The 17,685-nt window shown below is 47.3% G+C and overlaps 2 protein-coding genes across 15 annotated transcripts in view; one reads left to right on the top strand and one right to left on the bottom strand.

The window, feature by feature from the left end:
• The window catches only part of Zc3h4 (zinc finger CCCH-type containing 4), a 37,476-nt gene extending 26,749 nt beyond the window's left edge, over nt 1-10,727 (bottom strand). For 2 of the 14 annotated variants that reach the window (NM_001427316.2, XM_087588137.1), the window contains 1 exon segment: nt 9,058-9,157. In NM_001427316.2, the coding sequence (NP_001414245.1) occupies nt 9,058-9,071 (14 nt within the window). In that variant the 5' untranslated portion in view covers nt 9,072-9,157. 14 annotated transcript variants of the gene reach the window in all.
• Nucleotides 10,728-12,305: 1,578 nt separating this feature from the next.
• Ccdc9 (coiled-coil domain containing 9) overlaps nt 12,306-17,685 on the top strand; it is a 126,635-nt gene continuing 121,255 nt past the window's right edge. The window contains exon 1 of the mRNA XM_087590117.1: nt 12,306-12,348. The gene's annotated coding sequence lies outside the window, so the exon portion shown is untranslated. The remainder of the gene's footprint in view (nt 12,349-17,685) is intronic.

Raw genomic sequence — 17,685 nt, 5'->3', positions numbered from 1 at the left:
CATGAGGCAGAGACAGATAGATCTCTGAATTCAAGGTCAGCTTGGTCTACACAGCGAGATATAGGACAGTTAGGACTACATGCAAATGGTCTCAAACAAATAAAACCCTTATAGGAGCCCATAGCCACATTCTCTGGTGTGCCTTTCAAGTGTCCTCTTTCTCTTATTTCTCATGTAAAATCTATATTAAAAATGTCTTTTGGTAAAGTCCAACTCTGTGCTAGCAATCAGGGTCATCAGTGTTCATTGTTCTTCCCGAGGCCATGGGATTCCAGCTCCCATGTGGAACATAAATATCGCAGAGGAGCCACCAGCCTCTTCTGGCCTCCATGAGCAGCAGCCACTCATGTGGTGCACATACACTCAAGCATAACATACAAATATTTAAATATCTAATTCTTAAGAACTTCAAGTCAATTGTAAGAGCTTATGCCTATAATCACAGTACTTGAGAGGCAGAAGGACAATAATTTTGAAGCCAGCCTAGACTATACATAGCAAGACTCTCACAGAAAAAAAAAAAAAAAAAAAGACTGCTCACACAAACTGGAAAAAAAGGGAAAAAGCAAAAATGGCAGGCTAGGGTTGGGAAACATCTTGCTGTATTCCTTTCTGTACCTTAGGGTCCTATAGAGTCAGAAGGCAGTCTGCATTACTCACTACTAATATACTATCTATAGCTTCATGCTGAACTCATCCTTGTCTCCTCTTATTACCATAGGCTTCATTGCCACCCCCATTTTACAGACAAGCAAACTGAGGCTAAGAAATGGGAAGGAGTCTGCCTATAGGGTCACAGCAAGAAGCAGAACTGAAAATGGAAACCAGGACTCTGACCCCAACACCCAGCTCTGAATCTCTAGCCTTAAGAGAACTTGAAATCATCTGTATAGGAATAATTTATTGAGCAAACAAAATAAGCAGCATGTATTTGAAACTATTTGAGCTGGGATGGTTTATCAGGTAAAGATGGAAGGGGAAACCGCTCCTCCATCAGATCAGGACAGTTTGACTAGAATGAGACACTGTCTTGGGGTGGAAGTGATGCAAACCCCCAAAGAAGAAAGTTCCAAAGTCCCCCAAGGAAATGTATTTCACAAGCCACAGCCCCGACACTGCCCTTCATTCAAGCACAAGTCAATTTTGAAAAAATATCTAAGAAAGCCAGCCCAGAGGAACCTCCCAGACACAAAGTTGCCATTTCCTCGGTGGGGGTAGCTATTGTCTGACTCCCTTGCTGTTCCAGGAGATAACCCTCAGCAACTACCGCACCCTGTACTAAGCCACAGGGTACCGGCTGAGGAACTTTGGACAGCTCAAAGGCAAGGCCATCTTATTTCTATTACTCAGAAATGTCTACCTAATTTGAACAAAGACCCTGCCTTCTACTTTTTTAGGGAAATCAATCGTTCCACCTAGCCTACTGAACATAAAACATGCGGGACAAGCATTCCAACACTCAACTAACTATATTCCCTGCTTTTGTAAGAAGATTTTTATGTTTATGTACATGTACCTGTGCACACCTGTCCATGTCTGTGTGAGGTCACTGGAGGCCAGGAGGCAGCAGATTCCCTAGACACAGGTGGTTGTAAACCCCAGATAGATGTGGGTGCTGGGAACATAACTCAGATCCTCTGGACAAGCAGCAAGCTCCTTTAACCAGTAAAGGGCTGGTTTTGTTGTCTTGTTTTGTTTTGTTTGGGGGTGGGGGTGACACAGGGTTTCTATGCAACCCTGGCTGTCCTAGAACTCACTCTGTAGATCAGGCTGGCCTCAAACTCAAAGGATTTGCCTGCCTTTGCCTTCCCAGTGCTAGGATTAAAGGCATGTGCTACCACTGCCCAGTGACTTTGAATCAGTTCTCACTAATGAAAATCCCATCCACGAGGGCTGAGTATGTAGCTCTGTGGTAAAGCACTGGTCTAGTACACTCCGGTTCAATCCCCAGCACCTCAAAAAAGGAAACACCCATCCATCCACTTTCCAGCTGAAAAGCTTAGGCCTGGGTCTCTACATGCTCAGGAGTAGATTACAAGGATGACCAAACCTCTGAAGACAAGGTGGCGGCAGTGTTGCCCACCTCTGCAGGACCAACTTTCTATGGGATACCTACACTCCCCAGGCACTCCTGCTTAAGCATACTGCCTATGGTCACTGTGAACAAAGGCCAGCAAGCCCAGAGTATATGCTGTCATTTTTTTTGCAGGCCACATAGTCCTTGTCTCTGTTTTTCAGTTCTATTGCTAGTAAGGATAAAGCAAGTGGGCATGGCTATGCAGATAAATATGGCCTACAAAAACTGACTTGGGACAAAGACAATATCTGCAGAGTCCTAGGCTAGACAAGCAGCTTTCAAATCTCCTTTTCATACTTGTTTGCAGTACTGGGGATGGGAATGAAACCTAGGGCTTCCTACATGCCAGGCAAGCAAAACACCACTGATGCACACATACCCAGTCAGTACTATTTTCTATTTCTATCTCTACAGGATCTAGCAGAGTCGCCCCGGGCTGCCCATGAGCTTGCCTTAGCTTCTGGGAAGGTAGGAGTCTAGGGTTAGTCATCATGCCAGGCTCAAACTTTCTGCCTTTCATCTATACCTCCTTTACATTCTGTGTAAATATAAAGGAAGTATAACTTGTTACATTTTCTACCCTCTTTTGATGTTTGTCTAATATGCAGACATATCAATACATGGTCATAGCCCATAGTGAGCATATCAGTATGAAAATTACGGTACCTGATAGGTACTGTAGTGGTTGTCTTTAATCACAACCTCAGGAGGCAGATTTGAGTTTGAGGTCAACCTAATCTTTATAGCAAGTTGAGAATCTGGGTCAAATAACAAAAAAAAAAAAAAAAAAAAAAAAAAATTACATCACACTGTACTTGAGAGGCAGAAGCAGAAGGATTTCTTCAAGATTAAGGCCAACCTGAACTATAGAATGAGAGCCTGTCTCATATAAGAAAAGAAACTGAAGGGATGGATGGCTCAGTATTTAAAAGCACTGGATGCTCTTTTAGAAGACATAGTTTCCAGCCCCCAGGTATAACTACAGTTCCAGGGGTTCTACTGCTTCTGGCCTCTGGGAGCCCCTGCACTACTGTATACATGCCAACACATACACTTTAAATAAAAATAATCTAACAGAGCACAGGGGTAGGGGTGGGGAGGGAGTACCAAAGTACTGGAGCAGGCTCAGGACAGAACAATGGGGACAAATAGCATCTGTCACATACAGCCCCCAGCAATTTTTGTGACTGGATCTTTTTGTTGATTTCTCAGCAAATGCTCAGGTTAAGGAGCCATGTGTGAAGCCTGCAGCAGAGCCTCATGGTTATGCTTTGGCTTTTCTACTTATAAAGGTAACAGCTGTGCTACAAACTCAGATCTAGCCTTAAAAAGGCAAAGGACACTGGGACACACACCTGTCATTGCAGCACTTAGAAGGCAGAGGCAGGATTGCCGTACATTGGCTTCAGCTTGGTGAGCTGCCCAGTGTTCTATGCCAGTCAGGGCTACTGTGCAGCAACCAACCAACAAAGCAACAAATACAGGGGCTACTCAGGCATGGCGGCACATCTGCACTCTAAGACTAAGGAAGAGCACCGCTTAAGAGTTGGAGGCCAACATGGATTAAACTGTGAGGCCTTGCTTCACAAACAAAACACAAAAACAAGCAAGGGCTGGGAACTCAGCTCTGGAGCAGCTATCTAGTAGGAACTGGGCCGGGGTTGGGGATTTAGCTCAGTGGTAGAGCGCTTGCCTAGCAAGTGCAAGGCCCTGGGTTCGGTCCCCAGCTCCGAAAAAAGAAGAAGAGGATGAATAGTAGGAACTGGGCCTATGGTTCCTCCTCTCCCCTAGTATCCAAACCAAAAGAGACATATGAAGCATTTCTGTTCCCAACAAAGGGCAGGACAAGCCTAGCTGCTCAATAGACGCAGGCCTTCGGAACTCAGCCACAGTACAAGAGGCGGCAGATCCTGGAGTCTAGCAGGCCTGGCCCTCAAGAGATTCAGGCCAGGAAGGGCTGGCTGAAGCACAGCAAAAGGGAGGGGTAGAGTGAGGTTGGCTCTGGGTCCCCAGCTTCCTGGTTCTCAGGGGCCAACCTCAGCTGGAATGCTGACTCACTCTAACTGCAAAAGCAAACGCATACCAATACATCATCTCCCACTGGCTCAGGACAGCAGGACCACTTCAGCATCTATATCAAGCACTGTGAAACAGGAAGTGCCAAAAGATGACTTCCATTGTAGTCCCCAGCAGGCCTCTTTTGATTAAGAAAGCTGCCCAGAACCTGAGAGGTCCAAGATGAGCGAACTTCCCTCAGACAGACACATCCTGCTTCTGTTTACACACAGGACTGCCAGTGTTCTATTTAGAATTTCTCCCAGTAAGGACAGAGTGGCAGCCACTATATGGGTGGCCTGTAGTGCCCACTGGACGGTGGTGACCCTGAGTGGGCACTGGTGCTGGATGGCATCAGCCCCAAATAGCAGTAGCTGTTTTCAAATACCCACACTCTTTCTTCACATCCTGTTGACATCTGCAGTGTTCAGAGATGTCACCACTTGCCTGACAAACAAGGAGCTGAGTCACCAATCAACACAACCGAAGCAGGGAAAAAAGCATAGGATTCTCTACTGGGAGGAGCAACCTGGCCAGGAGAAACAAGCTCCTTATTCCTAGCAGACAGCCTCCATCCTAATGAAAAAGTATCTCTCTGATGATGTAGCTGAACTAGCACCCACTGAGAGGCCAAGTCTTCATTTCTATCACACCAAATTAAGAATTACCTCAATGGGCAACATGCCTGCACCTCACACATAGCACTAACCCAGCTATGAACTGCTGCATTGTGTCTAACAGTGTATCTACAGCATTCACAGACGCAACAGAGCTTTGTAGCAGATGAGGACTCAAAACTTGGAAAGCCAGAGCTGGAAAGTTTGCCTTAACTTATCCAAACAGGCAGCTTGCCATTTACAAGGCCTTAATTATGTAACCGACTCCAGACCATCCTCCATTACCTCTGCCAATGAGCGAGCTGCTTCTCCCTGGCCTTCAAAGCAGTCAGCAAGTAACAACTGCCAGGAAGCTGCAACCTTCCTGTTGGCCTGCTGTGCACCCCAGCAGTGGTGAGACACAGCTGTGGGCCTGGCTCAACTCAAGCCCTATCACTTCAGATCCGATTGCAGGGCCAAATCAGCCACTCTGGCACTACTAGAAGAGTCCACCCAGTGACCACAAGTAGGTTCCCTGAATTTGGTTTGACTTAAAGCTATCCAGAGACCTAGAAGCAGTCTAATCAGTGACGTTCAACAGAGGTATTCACTAGAAATGGATCCCTAATCCTTACTCCCATGAAAGAGGTTTCCAGGGACTCAACAGTCCCCCAACCTCCGCACCTCTTCCACAAAACAAAGTGAAGAATCTGACCTGGCTCTGAGACAGCCATGGGCAAGAGCAATGGGCAGCCAGTGCCAGGGCCCAGGAGCCTGTCCTAGGGCTCAGCTATAGGGAAACAAACTCAAGAGCCACAGTCACCAGGCAGAACAGCCAGGACAGCCTGCCTTCCCGAACAAATCCCTTTAAGATGGGTCTTCTTGGGTAAGGCAAAGCTACAAGGATGAGTTCCTAGAACAGCTGGCTACCTTCACTTCCAGAAATGTCTGTCTTGTCAAAAATCAAACCCTTAGAGTACATGAAGTAGAGCCCTTAGAAGACAGACTAGGACTTAGAAAGCCCCTATCCTGAATGATCTTTCTCCTCTTTGGTGGAGTAAACTGGAGAACTGGGTGCTGGGGACTCTACCTTGGAGCATCTACAGTGTCATGGTCAGAATTCATTCTGCTCCTTTTGGGAGATTTTGACTTTCAAATAAAATCTTTCATCCAGAGAAAACAAACTTCCAAGGTTACAAAGTATATAAGCTTTACTGTTAACATCAGGGATTCCCAGTGACACCCTTTTCTTTGCTTTTGCAACATCCATTAATTTCATTATTAACTAATACTGGTACATCAGTTTAGGGAGAAAAAAAAGGTACTACTGTGACATTTCAAAAATACAGAATACTTAAACTCAGTTGGCTTAATATTGGGACTCCTTTGCCAACAACAAAAAACAAAAAACCAAAAAACAACAACAAAAAAAAAAAAAGCTAAAAACAAAAAAAGCCCTTGCAGGGATATGCCTGAGAGCATTTTAAATACAATGTTTGTAGGAAATATTCTCACATTCAGCAAAATGACTGCTAAATTGATTCCCAAAAGGAATCTCATTTCCTAATATTTTATTTTTAAAGTTTAAATATTCTTTTACAACGTAGTAATCCTAAACTCTTGGAATAGAAGGGTTATCAGCTGACAGTTTCTGCTCTGAGCTCCTGGAGGAATTTTACACAAGATGGGAACCTTCAAATGTTGTTTCCAGCTGACCCAGCGCACTGGAGAGTGTGTTTCGTTCGTGCTTTAGACGTTTTGTGGGGGAATGCTGTACATTCTGGAAATCTTCCTCAAAGAGCTGATTTTACATCAGACCACCACTGCATGGCAGTTAAAACTGAATACATCTATGGGAGTAAAACAAACAGCCTAACAAACTGCAGCTTACAGGGTCCTCAAGTGCAGACGGACATCACTCCTCCTGACAATGCAAAGGGGACAGGACTAGGCTTGTGTGAGGAAGACTTCCCTTGCCAACAAAGTATTTTAGGGACAATGGAACTTCAGCGTGTTTTTGTCTTTAACAGAAAAACTTATGCTTGTAAAACACATCAGAAGGACAATGTTAGGTCCTGCAAGTCATTGCTGCTGATTTTGTTGTTGTTTAACTTGTATGTGTAGGATGAGGGGGACTGAGTGGGGACATGTTCTCTCCAACATGACTGGGCGTGTAACACGTTTTACATCAACTTCTCACGGTCAGGCATGTGCTTTTGAACAAAGAGCAGTGGAGACAGGAGAGATCAGGGTTTGACACAGTTTACAGATACATTTTGTGCTTAGACAGTACTTTACAAATGACTTGCTCAATTTAAATGTCTATTACCATAAGTAACACTTGAGTAAAAAATATGAAAAATGGGCCTGCTTGCAACAGTCTTTTTTGGGAGGGGGGGGAGGGAGAGTGTGACTTTAACTTGAATACAAGTATAAACCAAATTCTGTAAGCTTATCCCCTCCAGAGGGACTTGCAGTAGCCACTTTCACATGAAGGCTGGAGACAAAGCAATGGATGGAAATAGAGGGTCACCAAGGGTCTGAAAACATACTGGGCCTTTTCATGGATTTTTGTCATGTTACAGTAACACTTTTTTTTTTAAACTGTGTACATCAAAATTTTATAAATTAAACACTGAAAGGATGTGCAAGTCTAAAGGGCTCAATAGATTAGAATCCTGATTTGAACATAATAAATCCACTCTCAAGCATCACTTTGGTCTAAAGGCGAGGAGTAAGCAGGCAGGAAAGGGACTAAAAGAGGGAGATAATTGAATTACTCAATAAAAGAGGCTACTTACCATCCCAACCCATTGTAAGACATACACTTCTGACATAAGAGAACTCCTTAGAGGTCGGATAAAGCTCGTAAGCACCTTTGAGTAAAGCACCTGCCCCCGAGAGGGCCTGGAAGCCCAACGTGGGCTTAGCGAACAGACCTCCGCTAATCTGTTTATTTCCTTGAACTGTAGTCTGGCTGCGAAGGGCTGCGATTCCCAGGACGATACATTTAATTAGAACAAAACAGAAAAAAAAATTGTAAAAAAAGCTCACCAAACTGCTGCACCTGTGTCTTTGAATGTGGGTGGCATTTCTTTTAAAAGGCAAAGGAGGGTCTGTGAAGGAGAAAGGGAAAACAGAAGGTGGAAGTGGGGAGAAAGGGCTGAGACCCAAGTCTGAAGGGGTCCTCTGTGGTTCCCTAGGCGGCTGCGAGCCATCTGTCTAGCGTATTCGCCATCCTACCCCCTACACACACACACACACACACACACACACACACACACTCTCTCTCTCTCTCTCTCTCCCTCCAAGACTAGCTTTTCTGATCCCTGAAACCCCTTTTTATTTTCAAACCTACTCAGTTTAGTCCCCAGGAGTCAGCAAACCATGAACCCCGTATCTTTCGGCTCCAGCAAGGCAGAAATGGCCCCAAACGCGCCGGGCTGGTCCCATTATCATCCGCCAGGGAAGGGCGTGGGGAATCCATTTCGCACTTAATAGAGGACAAGAGGCGCCACAGTTTACGTCCTGCCAAAGTACAAGGGGAGATCTCCTTTGCTCCCGAAGGAGCGATTGCACCCTGCTTTGCCCCAGAGGGGCGATGCCCGGGAGAAAGCGATGGCTAACTTCCTCTACCATCCAATGCAGCAAAAGCAACACACACACACACACACACACACACACACACACACACACACACAGAGGCCCGCAAAAAAAAAAAAAAAAAAAAAAAAAGACTCAAGGACTAAGGACCCTCCACCACTGTCACCTACCTACAAAAAGATTGGGACCCGAAAAAAACGATAGGTTTTCCAAAGAAGGTCAGGGGCTTTCATCAAAAGAGCTGGAGATGCACCCCTTACCTGCCTGCCTTCTAGAGAGTTGCTAGAAAATACCTCCCGCCAAAAAATTAAAAGTGCACAAGGGCCCCCATCCTAAGGAACCTTCTTTAGAACGATAGAGCGAAGGCTGATCCAAACCCCCACTTTCTGCCTCCGTTAGACTCGGGTAGCTATCCAAAATGGACAGGGTATGCCTCCCCCAGAAGAAAGGATACTGTAGGGGATTGGGAAGAGCCCCAAATCCGAACCCCTAAGAGAGGAGCTGTAAGCTGGAGAACCCCCTAAAACAAGAGAATCCGGGGGCCCCTCCCCCAAAAGCCTTTCCCGAAGCCAGGCGACAGGCCTCTGACGGCCAGCTCCCGGAGCAGGGGCGGCCGAGGAGGCTGATGGGCCTCAGCAAGCCCACCCCCTTGGCGGCCCGTGCCCCGGGCGGGCGGACAGACAGACAGACCGGCGGGCGCGGGGGGTCCGGGGGGCGCCTCCTCACCTTCCCCTCAGCATGGCGCCCAAAAAAAGACAGAGCGAGAGCGAGGGAGAGCGGGCGAACGCCGCGAGGGGGGGCAACGCATGAGGCCGGGAGAGAAAGCGAAGCGAGAAAGAGCGAGCGAGCTAGAGACACCCACCGACCCCGCCCTTCCTCCTCCTCCTCCTCCTCCTCCGCGGCCCGGCCCAACATGGCGGCCGTCCCCTTCCTCCTCCTCCTCCCCCCCCCCGGGGGACGCTGCCCGGCCCAGGCCGGGGGGCCTGACCTGTCGTCAGGGAGCGGGAGGCGGTGGTGGAGGAGGTGCGGGGTGGCCGCGCGGCCGTCGGGGGAACACGGAGGAGGCGAAGGCGTTGATGGCGGCGGTGGCGATGGCGGCGGTGGCGACTCTGATGGCGGCGGCGGGGGGGTCCCGGGCACGGCCTCCATCGTTCCTTTGAGGGGGAGGGGATGTTAATGCACGAAAAAGGACTGCTTGGGCGTGGCGGGAGGGGCACACTTCAGCTCTCCAGGGCTCCTGATGGAAATTGGGCATATATATAGGTATATAGTATTTTTTTCGGTTTCGGAATCACCTCTGAGCCGACTTCCACGTAGGCCGCGAGGCCTAGGCCCCGGAGAGGCCGCCCGCCGCCTGCTTTCTCTGCAGCCTGGCCCTGCGGTCACTCGCTCACGGGCACAGGACCCTCATCGGGACGAGAGGTCCCCTTCCGCCACACACACACACACACACACACGCGCGGGCCCCCAAGGCCTGAGACCCGGGGGACACGAACACTGGTGGGTGGTTGGGTGTAATTAGCGCGGGCCGCGCGCAACGGAGCAAGCGAAGGGAAAGGGGGAAAGAGGAGAGCGAGCAAGGGAATGGTTAAAAAAAATCAGGGAGAAGAGGGAACGGGCTATGGAGATGGGCCGACTGTCTGCCCGCCCTAGATGCCCCAGCTGCCCGGCCCCCGCCGCGGTCAGGAATTGACACAAAATGGCGGCACAGCCGGGACGAGCACAGAGGCTGAAGCTGGAGGAAGGGCGTGGAGGGAGGGGGTAACTGGGAGGCCGAAGAAGCGTCACGTGGAGAAGGGCAGAGACAGCCCGCCCGAAGGCAGGCGGAAAGAACCGAAGCGGAAGGGCGAGGCGGAGAAGAGAAGACGGAAAGAACCGAACACAGCTGAGAATAACTCGAGACTAAAATGAGCCGGAAAGAGCCGAAGAAGGATCTAGGTCACTGAAGCAACGTGAAGCGGATCAAAGACCCACCTAAAGAACCAAGGGTGGTCGTGGGGGTGGGGCTAGAGAAGGCACGGAGAGCCGGAAATAGCCGAGGCGCTTCGGGATTGGAGAACCCGGGGGACTTGCGATAATCCGGAAAGAGCCGAAGTCAGTGAAGGGATCCCAGTAGGAGGCGGAAGTAGCCGAAATAAATTGAGCCGAGCGAATAGGAATTAGCGAATGAGCTGAACGGGTGGGGCTGGAAAGGCGATTAAATAACTCAAGGGTAAATGACTTTCAGGAACTCGCCCCAAAGCAAGCGAGAAGAGCCGAAAATTGCTAGTTTGAAGGAAGGCGGGAAGAGCCAAAAGTTTTAGGTGGGAGAATAATGGGAGGGAAAAAAATTTAACCGAAAGCCGGAGACCGGTCCCAGGAGTCGGACGTTTCCGAAGAGGGGCTGGAGCAGAGGCGGCCCGGAGATGACGTCACTACATAACTCAGCCAGTGGCGTCATCCTTGGAGGCGAGAAGGGCGGGGCCAGGCTGTGAAGGCGAAGTGGAAATCTTGATAGGGTTCTTAAACCATTAACAAAAATTTTGACGTCCACCCCCTGCCCAAGTTGATGTTCCTAGTTTATAGATGGAGACTGAACCCGAAGCCTGGTTGTTTAGTTGGCTTAAGATCATGTGTTTGGAGCCGGGATATGCAGAAACGTTGAAATTGGTAGTGCTAGCCTCTAAGCATACAGGAAACCCTTCATCCGCAGCACCTTATAGAATCGGTTGCGGTAGCCACAGCGTGTAACAGCAGCACTCAGTGTGGAGGCAGAAGAATGAGAAACTCAAGATCATCCTGACCCGCACAGTGGAAGAACCGACTCCCGAAAGATACCACATTCTCTAACCTCATGCAAGAATCATGGTGCAGGCAGGGACAAGGAAGGAGAAGAGAGTCAGAGCCTTGTGACAAGGGAAATTTTTTTTTCACCTGAGATATAGGGGTAGGGGTGTTATGAAATATAATGCAGCGGGCCCATGCAATTTATGTCCCTAAGAAATTACACCTCGTAACAGATTTATTGGGGAAGGGACAGGAGTGAGGGCCAAGAGAAGGGGTAAAGGCTTGAAAGACCCCCTCCCAGAAAGGGAATTGTACAAGCCCAAGGCCCTCAACTATAGAAATAAAAAGTAAGTTTTTAGATACAGACTCAGAACTAAAATAAGCCTGGGAAAGTTCAGATGTGTCCAAGCTTTGTGGGACAAACTGACCCATCATTTAGACGAAACAGACCATAAAAGAAAACAAAATACAGAAACCAGTCTAAATTATTGGTATTGCTTTATGGGCCACCTAACAAGAGATAAGCCCCTAGCCCCTGACATTCCGGACGCCCCAACCTGCACGTATTCTCTTGCTATGTGACAACCTCATTTGAATAGCCAATTGGGTGTAACCATACATCCGCGCCTCACTTGAATCCACCAACCATGCATCTGCTTCTGTAAGCCTGCTTCTGCTCCCCAATACCCTATAAAAATCCGTCCCTGGTTCTGCTAGGCGCGCCAGTCTTCCGAATTGACTGGGACACCCACAGGTACCTGTGTATCCTGATCAATAAAAATCCTCTTACAGATTACAGCCTGTGGACTCGGACTGGTCATTGGGCTCGAGGATCTCCCTCCTGAGGGAAGATTCTCTCTGAGAGTCTTACAGGCTGACAGACTGAAGCAGAGCCATAAGAACAAAGAACAGAAAGGGGGCACCAGGGACAGAAATGGGAAGAGATAGCAGAGAACACACACACACACACACACACACACACACGGGAGGGGGAACACACACCTGCAGAACCTGGCAGCAGGTGATGACTTAAACCATCAATTGGTACCTGGGGCAGGACAACTGGATGCTAACATGGGGGTCTTGACACAAAACTCTTTGAGAAACTAGTGAGCCAGTGATGCAAACCTTAATCTAGTCTCTTTGGGGGCAACCCAAATTCTGTATTTGCTACACAAATTCTGAGACTCATCCCCAGCCTCATTTCCTTTTTTTTAAAAGATTTATTCATTTATTATATATAAGTACACTGTAGCTGTCTTCAGAGGGCATCGGATCTCTTTACAGATGGTTGTGAGCCACCATGTGGTTGCTGGGAATTGAATTCAGGACCTCTGGAAGAGCAGTCAGTGCTCTTAACCGCTGAGCCATCTCTACCGCTCCCCCCAGCCTCATTTCCTAATCTAGACTGGACTACACAGCTCTGTCAAGAAAGAAGGGTGCCAGGTGTGGTGGCACATGCCTTTAATCCTAGCATGCCACAGGCAGAGGCTGGTGGCTCGCTGTGCTTTTGAGGTTGAGGCCAGCCTGCTCTATAGAGAAAGTTCCAGGACAGCCAGAGCTGTTACAGATAGAAATCCTGTCTTGAAAACTAAAAAGAGGAGGAGGAGAAGGAGGCAGCCAGTAAGATGAATACAGAACTTGCTGCCAAATCTGATGACCTGAGTTTTAGGTCAGCCAGGGTCAGCTTGGGCCCCACATGGTAGAAGGAAGAGATCGTTGGTCTAGCTGAGCTAAATCGATAGATCTTTATCCCAGCAAGGTCATTCTTACTACACAATGTATTTTAGCCCAGGGCTAAATAGCAAGACCTTGTCTGGAACAAGCAAACTTTTCTGTGGAAGCACTGTTTGAAACATCCCAGCTGAGCATGGTTGCACACAGCTTTAACCCAGTACTCAGGAGCAAAGGCAGGCAGATCTCTAGGAGTTTAAGAACAGACTAATTTACAGTTCCAGGACAGCCAGGGCTTTGTAGAGATCCATCACACCCTCCCTAGCAAAACTTTTTCCTAGGACATTACACATGCTGGGAGATACTTCTGAATCACATCCTCAGCACTTTAACTTTTTAAACTTTTTAAAGACAAGTGCCAAGTTATGGGGGCGCAGTACTTTAGTCCCAGAATTCACAAGGCACAAGCAGGTGGTCTCTGAGTTCAAGTCCAGCCTGGTCTACGGAGTGAGTTCCAAGACAGCCAGGGCTACAGAGAAACCCTATTTTCTTGGGCTGAGGTGGGGGAGGTGGGGGAAAGACAGTATCATTTAGCCCGGACTGGCCTTAAATTTTCTACAGAGCTGAGAATAACCCTGAACTCCTCATCCCCACCCCCATCTCCAATTTCTACTTGCTGGCAGTACAGATGTGTCACGCTACCTGACTTTCACCATTTATTGTTGGAGAAAATAGAACAAAACAAAGCCAAAATGCCAGTAGACCTCCTCCTTGGATCTCTTTTTGCCTTGCTTTGTCTCTGGCTTCCCTCTTCTCTTCCCAAATTAGATTTTATCATGTTACTGTAATAGCCTGGAACTCCTAGGCTATCCTCTCTGATCCTCTAACCGAAATAAGACTGGAGGTGCCTATCACTATCCCCAGTGCTCTTCCTATCTGGATTTTTGACAGCCTTATATAGACCAGGCTAGCCTTCAACTTCCTATATAGTGGAGGAGAACCTTGAACTTCTGAGCCTCCTGCATTCATCTCTGGGGTGCTGGGATTATGGTCGGGCATCAATCATCCCATCTAGGGAAGCAAACCCAGAATTTCCTGTATACCAAGCAAACTTTCTAACCAATCAAACTCTGTTCCCAGGCCAACAAGGGTTTTTGCTTTCCGGCTCTAAGGAGGGTTTTACTATGTAAAGGAAAGGATTCTACAGAAAAGATATTCTCAGTCCTTTCAAGTGAGGAAGAAATGCCTGGTACCAGCCATCTGGAAGGGAAAGGAACCCATGAAGACCTAGCAGTGAGGTGAACACCTTTAATTCAGCACTGGGGAGGCAGAGGCAGCTTCATCTCTGAGATAATGGCCAGCCTGGTCAACAAAGCAAGTTTCAGGACAGCCAGTGCTACACTGAATAACTCTCTTGAAAAAAGAAAAGAAAAGAAAAGAAAAGAAAGGAAGCAATCAGGGGAGGAAAGGCATTCCACAAAGTTGTCCTTGCTGCATGCAAACCAATTTCTCTTTCCCTCTTATTTTATAATCCAAGCCAGCTTTTAGCAAAAAGGTGACGGAATAAAATCTAAATGGACAGATCCATCCTCTTCTCAAGGGATGATGTCGCCCCCTAGAGGACCTCTGTGAAATTGCCGAGAAAAATTAATGAGTAGTTTTCAGTAATCAACGTTCTCCTGGGAATAACAGGATGCCCTCCCTTAGGATCTTTTGTTTTGTTTTTTGGTTTTTCTTAATTAATTTTTTACTGTTAGTTACAATGATGAAGGGTTTGTTTCCAGGGACCAGATATTCATCTTAAGTGACTGCCTCATTAACAAGTAATGAAAGCCAGTCCTGGGGCAAAAGGCAAAAATTCAGAAACACAGAAGTCGAGGCAGCACAATGAGGAGTTCACGGTTATCCTCCAGTACATGGCAACCTGGAGTCAGGAGGGACAACATGAGATCTTGTCACAGAAAAAAGAAAGGAAGAGGGTTGGAGAGATGGCTCAGTAGTTAAGAGCACTCTTCCAGAGGTCTCAAAGTTCAAATCCCAGCAACCACATGGTGGCTCACAACTGTCTGTATGTAACTCCAGTCCCAGGGAATCCAGGCACTGGACGTGCATGCGATGCACAGACATACATGAAGGCAAAACACCCATACACCCGAAGGGTGGTATTATTATTATTATTATTATTATTATTATTATTATTATTGTTATTATTATTATTAAATACTCAGGGTTGAAGGTGGTTTGAGAGTGGTGCTCATAAAATAAGAATGGAATGTAGGGGGGTTGGGGATTTAGCTCAGTGGTAGAGCGCTTACCTAGGAAGCGCAAGGTCCGGGGGTGGGGGGTGGGGGGTGGGGGTGGAAGAATGGAATGTAGATTAAGTCAGTGATGGAGTTTCCTGCTCCCAGTCCTGGATTCCATCACCAACAGTGCAGATAAAAAAACAAAAGCAAAAACTTGTATGCAGCCCCAGCATGGTTTCTTTTTTTTTTTTTTTCTTGCTATGAGTGATACTTTATTCCTGTCTCATGGAGAAGCCGGTTTCTTTTCTTTTCTTTCTTTTTTTCGGAGCTGGGGACCGAACCCAAGGCCTTGTGCTTGCTAGGCAAGCGCTCTACCACTGAGCTAAATCCCCAACCCCCCCCCCCCCCAGCATGGTTTCTTTTATCTGTAATCCTAGTACTCCAGATGCTGAGGCAGGAGGATTGTTTTTAGTTGCAGGCCAGGCTATGAATACTGAGTGAGACTAGCCTGGCTCTCATAGATGCCTCTGCCTCTATCTTCTGAATGTGGGATGAAAGGTTGAGATAATGTCTCACTCAGCAACTGCTGGAACAACCAGCAACGCTCGAGGGCCTTGGAGAGCTAGAGCTGGCTGCTTGCTGCAGCTCTTCCAAATACAAGAGCTAATTTCAGAAGGCCACAAGGTTCATGGAAGAGGACCTCGGTCACGGAAGGGGATTGCTTGATTACACAGCCTTGCCTGCTGTGTAAGTATCAAGTGAAAGAGCTCACCACAAAGGCGGGAATGGTGAGAAGTGTAGCCTAGGGATGGAGAGATGGCTTAGTGGTTAAGAGCCACCATGTACTGATTTTTACTTTATGTGCATGTGGGCACCCCTGGACTCCAGCGGAGGGCATGGGTTGACTGGAACTTGAGTTACACGTAGTTGCGAGCAGCAGACGCTCTAACCTTCCTACCAGCCCCTTGCAGGCCTCTTTTTTCCTTTTGATTTTGGTTTTTGCTTGCTTTGAGACAGATTTTCTCTTGAGTATTCCCAACTCGGATTCACTCTGTAGACCAGGCTGGCCTCAAACTCAGGAGTCCATCTGCCCCTGCCTCTTCCCAAATGCTGGAATTAAAGACTTGTGCCACCAATTTCTGGGGCAGCTGTTGTTGTTTGTTTGTTTGTTTGTTTGTTTGTTTTTCTGAGACAAAGATGTCTATAAGTAGCCCTGGTCATTCTGGAACTCACTATGGAGACCAGGTGGCCCCTAACTCACAGAGATTTACCTGTCTCTGCCTCTCAATTGCTGGGATTAAATGGCTTGCAGGCCAATTTTCAAGTATTTAACTCACAGTGACATTTAGTACATTTACTATGTGTCTTGGGGTTCTCTAGAGTCACAGAACTTATGGAATGCTTCTATACATTAAGGGAATTTCTTGTAATGACTTACATACAGTCTGTAGTCCAACTAACCCAACAATGGGCAGTTGTGAATGGGAAGTCCAAGAATCTAGTAGTTGCTTAGTCCCACAAGGCTAGCTGTTTCCGATGGCCTTCTGTAGAAGTAGGTTCCAACAGAGGTGCTGGCTGTAAGTGCAAGCATTGAAGAAGAATGAGTCTTCCTTCGTCCAAGACCTTATATAGGACTCCAGCAGGTGTGGCCCAGATTAAAGGTGTGTACCACCACTCCTTGTTCTGGAACTTGCTTTGTCCCAGGCTAGCTTTGAACTCAGAAATCTGCTTGCCTCAGTCTCCTGGGATTAAAGGCATGGACTACTTTGCCTGGGCCTAAAATTTTTCATAGCCACTATGCCTCAAGATCTCCAGGTCAAGATCCAAGTCAGAAACCTGTATCTTCCAGCCTCAAGATCTGGATCGCAGGCCTCCATTTCTGGACTATAGTTCCTTCCAGACGAAGTCAATTCGACTACTAGGAATAGCCATCCCACCAGTATGCCAGCCAATCACTGGCTCTAATGACACAAATCAATCAATCAATCAATCAATCAATCAATCTTTCTTTCTCTCTCTTTCTCTCTCTCTTTCTTTCTCTTTCTTTCTTTCTTTCTTTTTCTTTCTCTTTCTTTCTCTTTCTCTCTCTTTCTTTCTCTTTCTCTCTCTTTCTCTCTCTTTCTCTCTCTCTTTCTCTTTCTTTCTCTTTCTCTCTCTCTTTCTTTCTCTCTTTCTCTTTCTTTCTTTCTTTCTTTCTTTCTTTCTTTCCTTCTTTCTTTCTCTCTTGACTTAGTTATTGGCCCTCTGACAATGGTTTGCCTTGCTTTCTTCATTCATCTGCCCTTGTCACGCCTTTGTAGGGAAAAATGCACCAAAAATGTAGGGAACTTCTGGAGGTGTTCCGGATGCTTCTTGCAGCTTCAGCGAACGCGTGCTGGTTGGTTTCTTCTGGACTGAGCTGCTTTTGCTGATTCGAGTGGACTGGACTACTGACAATGAAGACTGGAATCACCCCAAGGAACTACTGCCAGACAGGTCCACATCCCCCTTGTCTCACTAGCCATTTTCCTCCCCTACCTTTGGTCTGTGGGCTATACGGGAGGTGGAAGCATTTAAGAACCCTTATTAAAGTAGGTTTTGGAAAATATTAGCCTAGACTTCCTGTTTCTGATGAGAGTATAAGATGTCTGCCTGTGGTAAATCAACAACCTGGACCTGGTTTTCACTCCCA

The sequence above is a fragment of the Rattus norvegicus genome, chromosome 1, assembly GCF_021556685.1.
Source record: "Rattus norvegicus strain SHRSP/BbbUtx chromosome 1, alternate assembly SHRSP_T2T, whole genome shotgun sequence".
In the NCBI taxonomy this organism is placed as follows: domain Eukaryota; kingdom Metazoa; phylum Chordata; class Mammalia; order Rodentia; family Muridae; genus Rattus; species Rattus norvegicus.
This window is presented reverse-complemented; position numbering and strand designations above follow the sequence as displayed.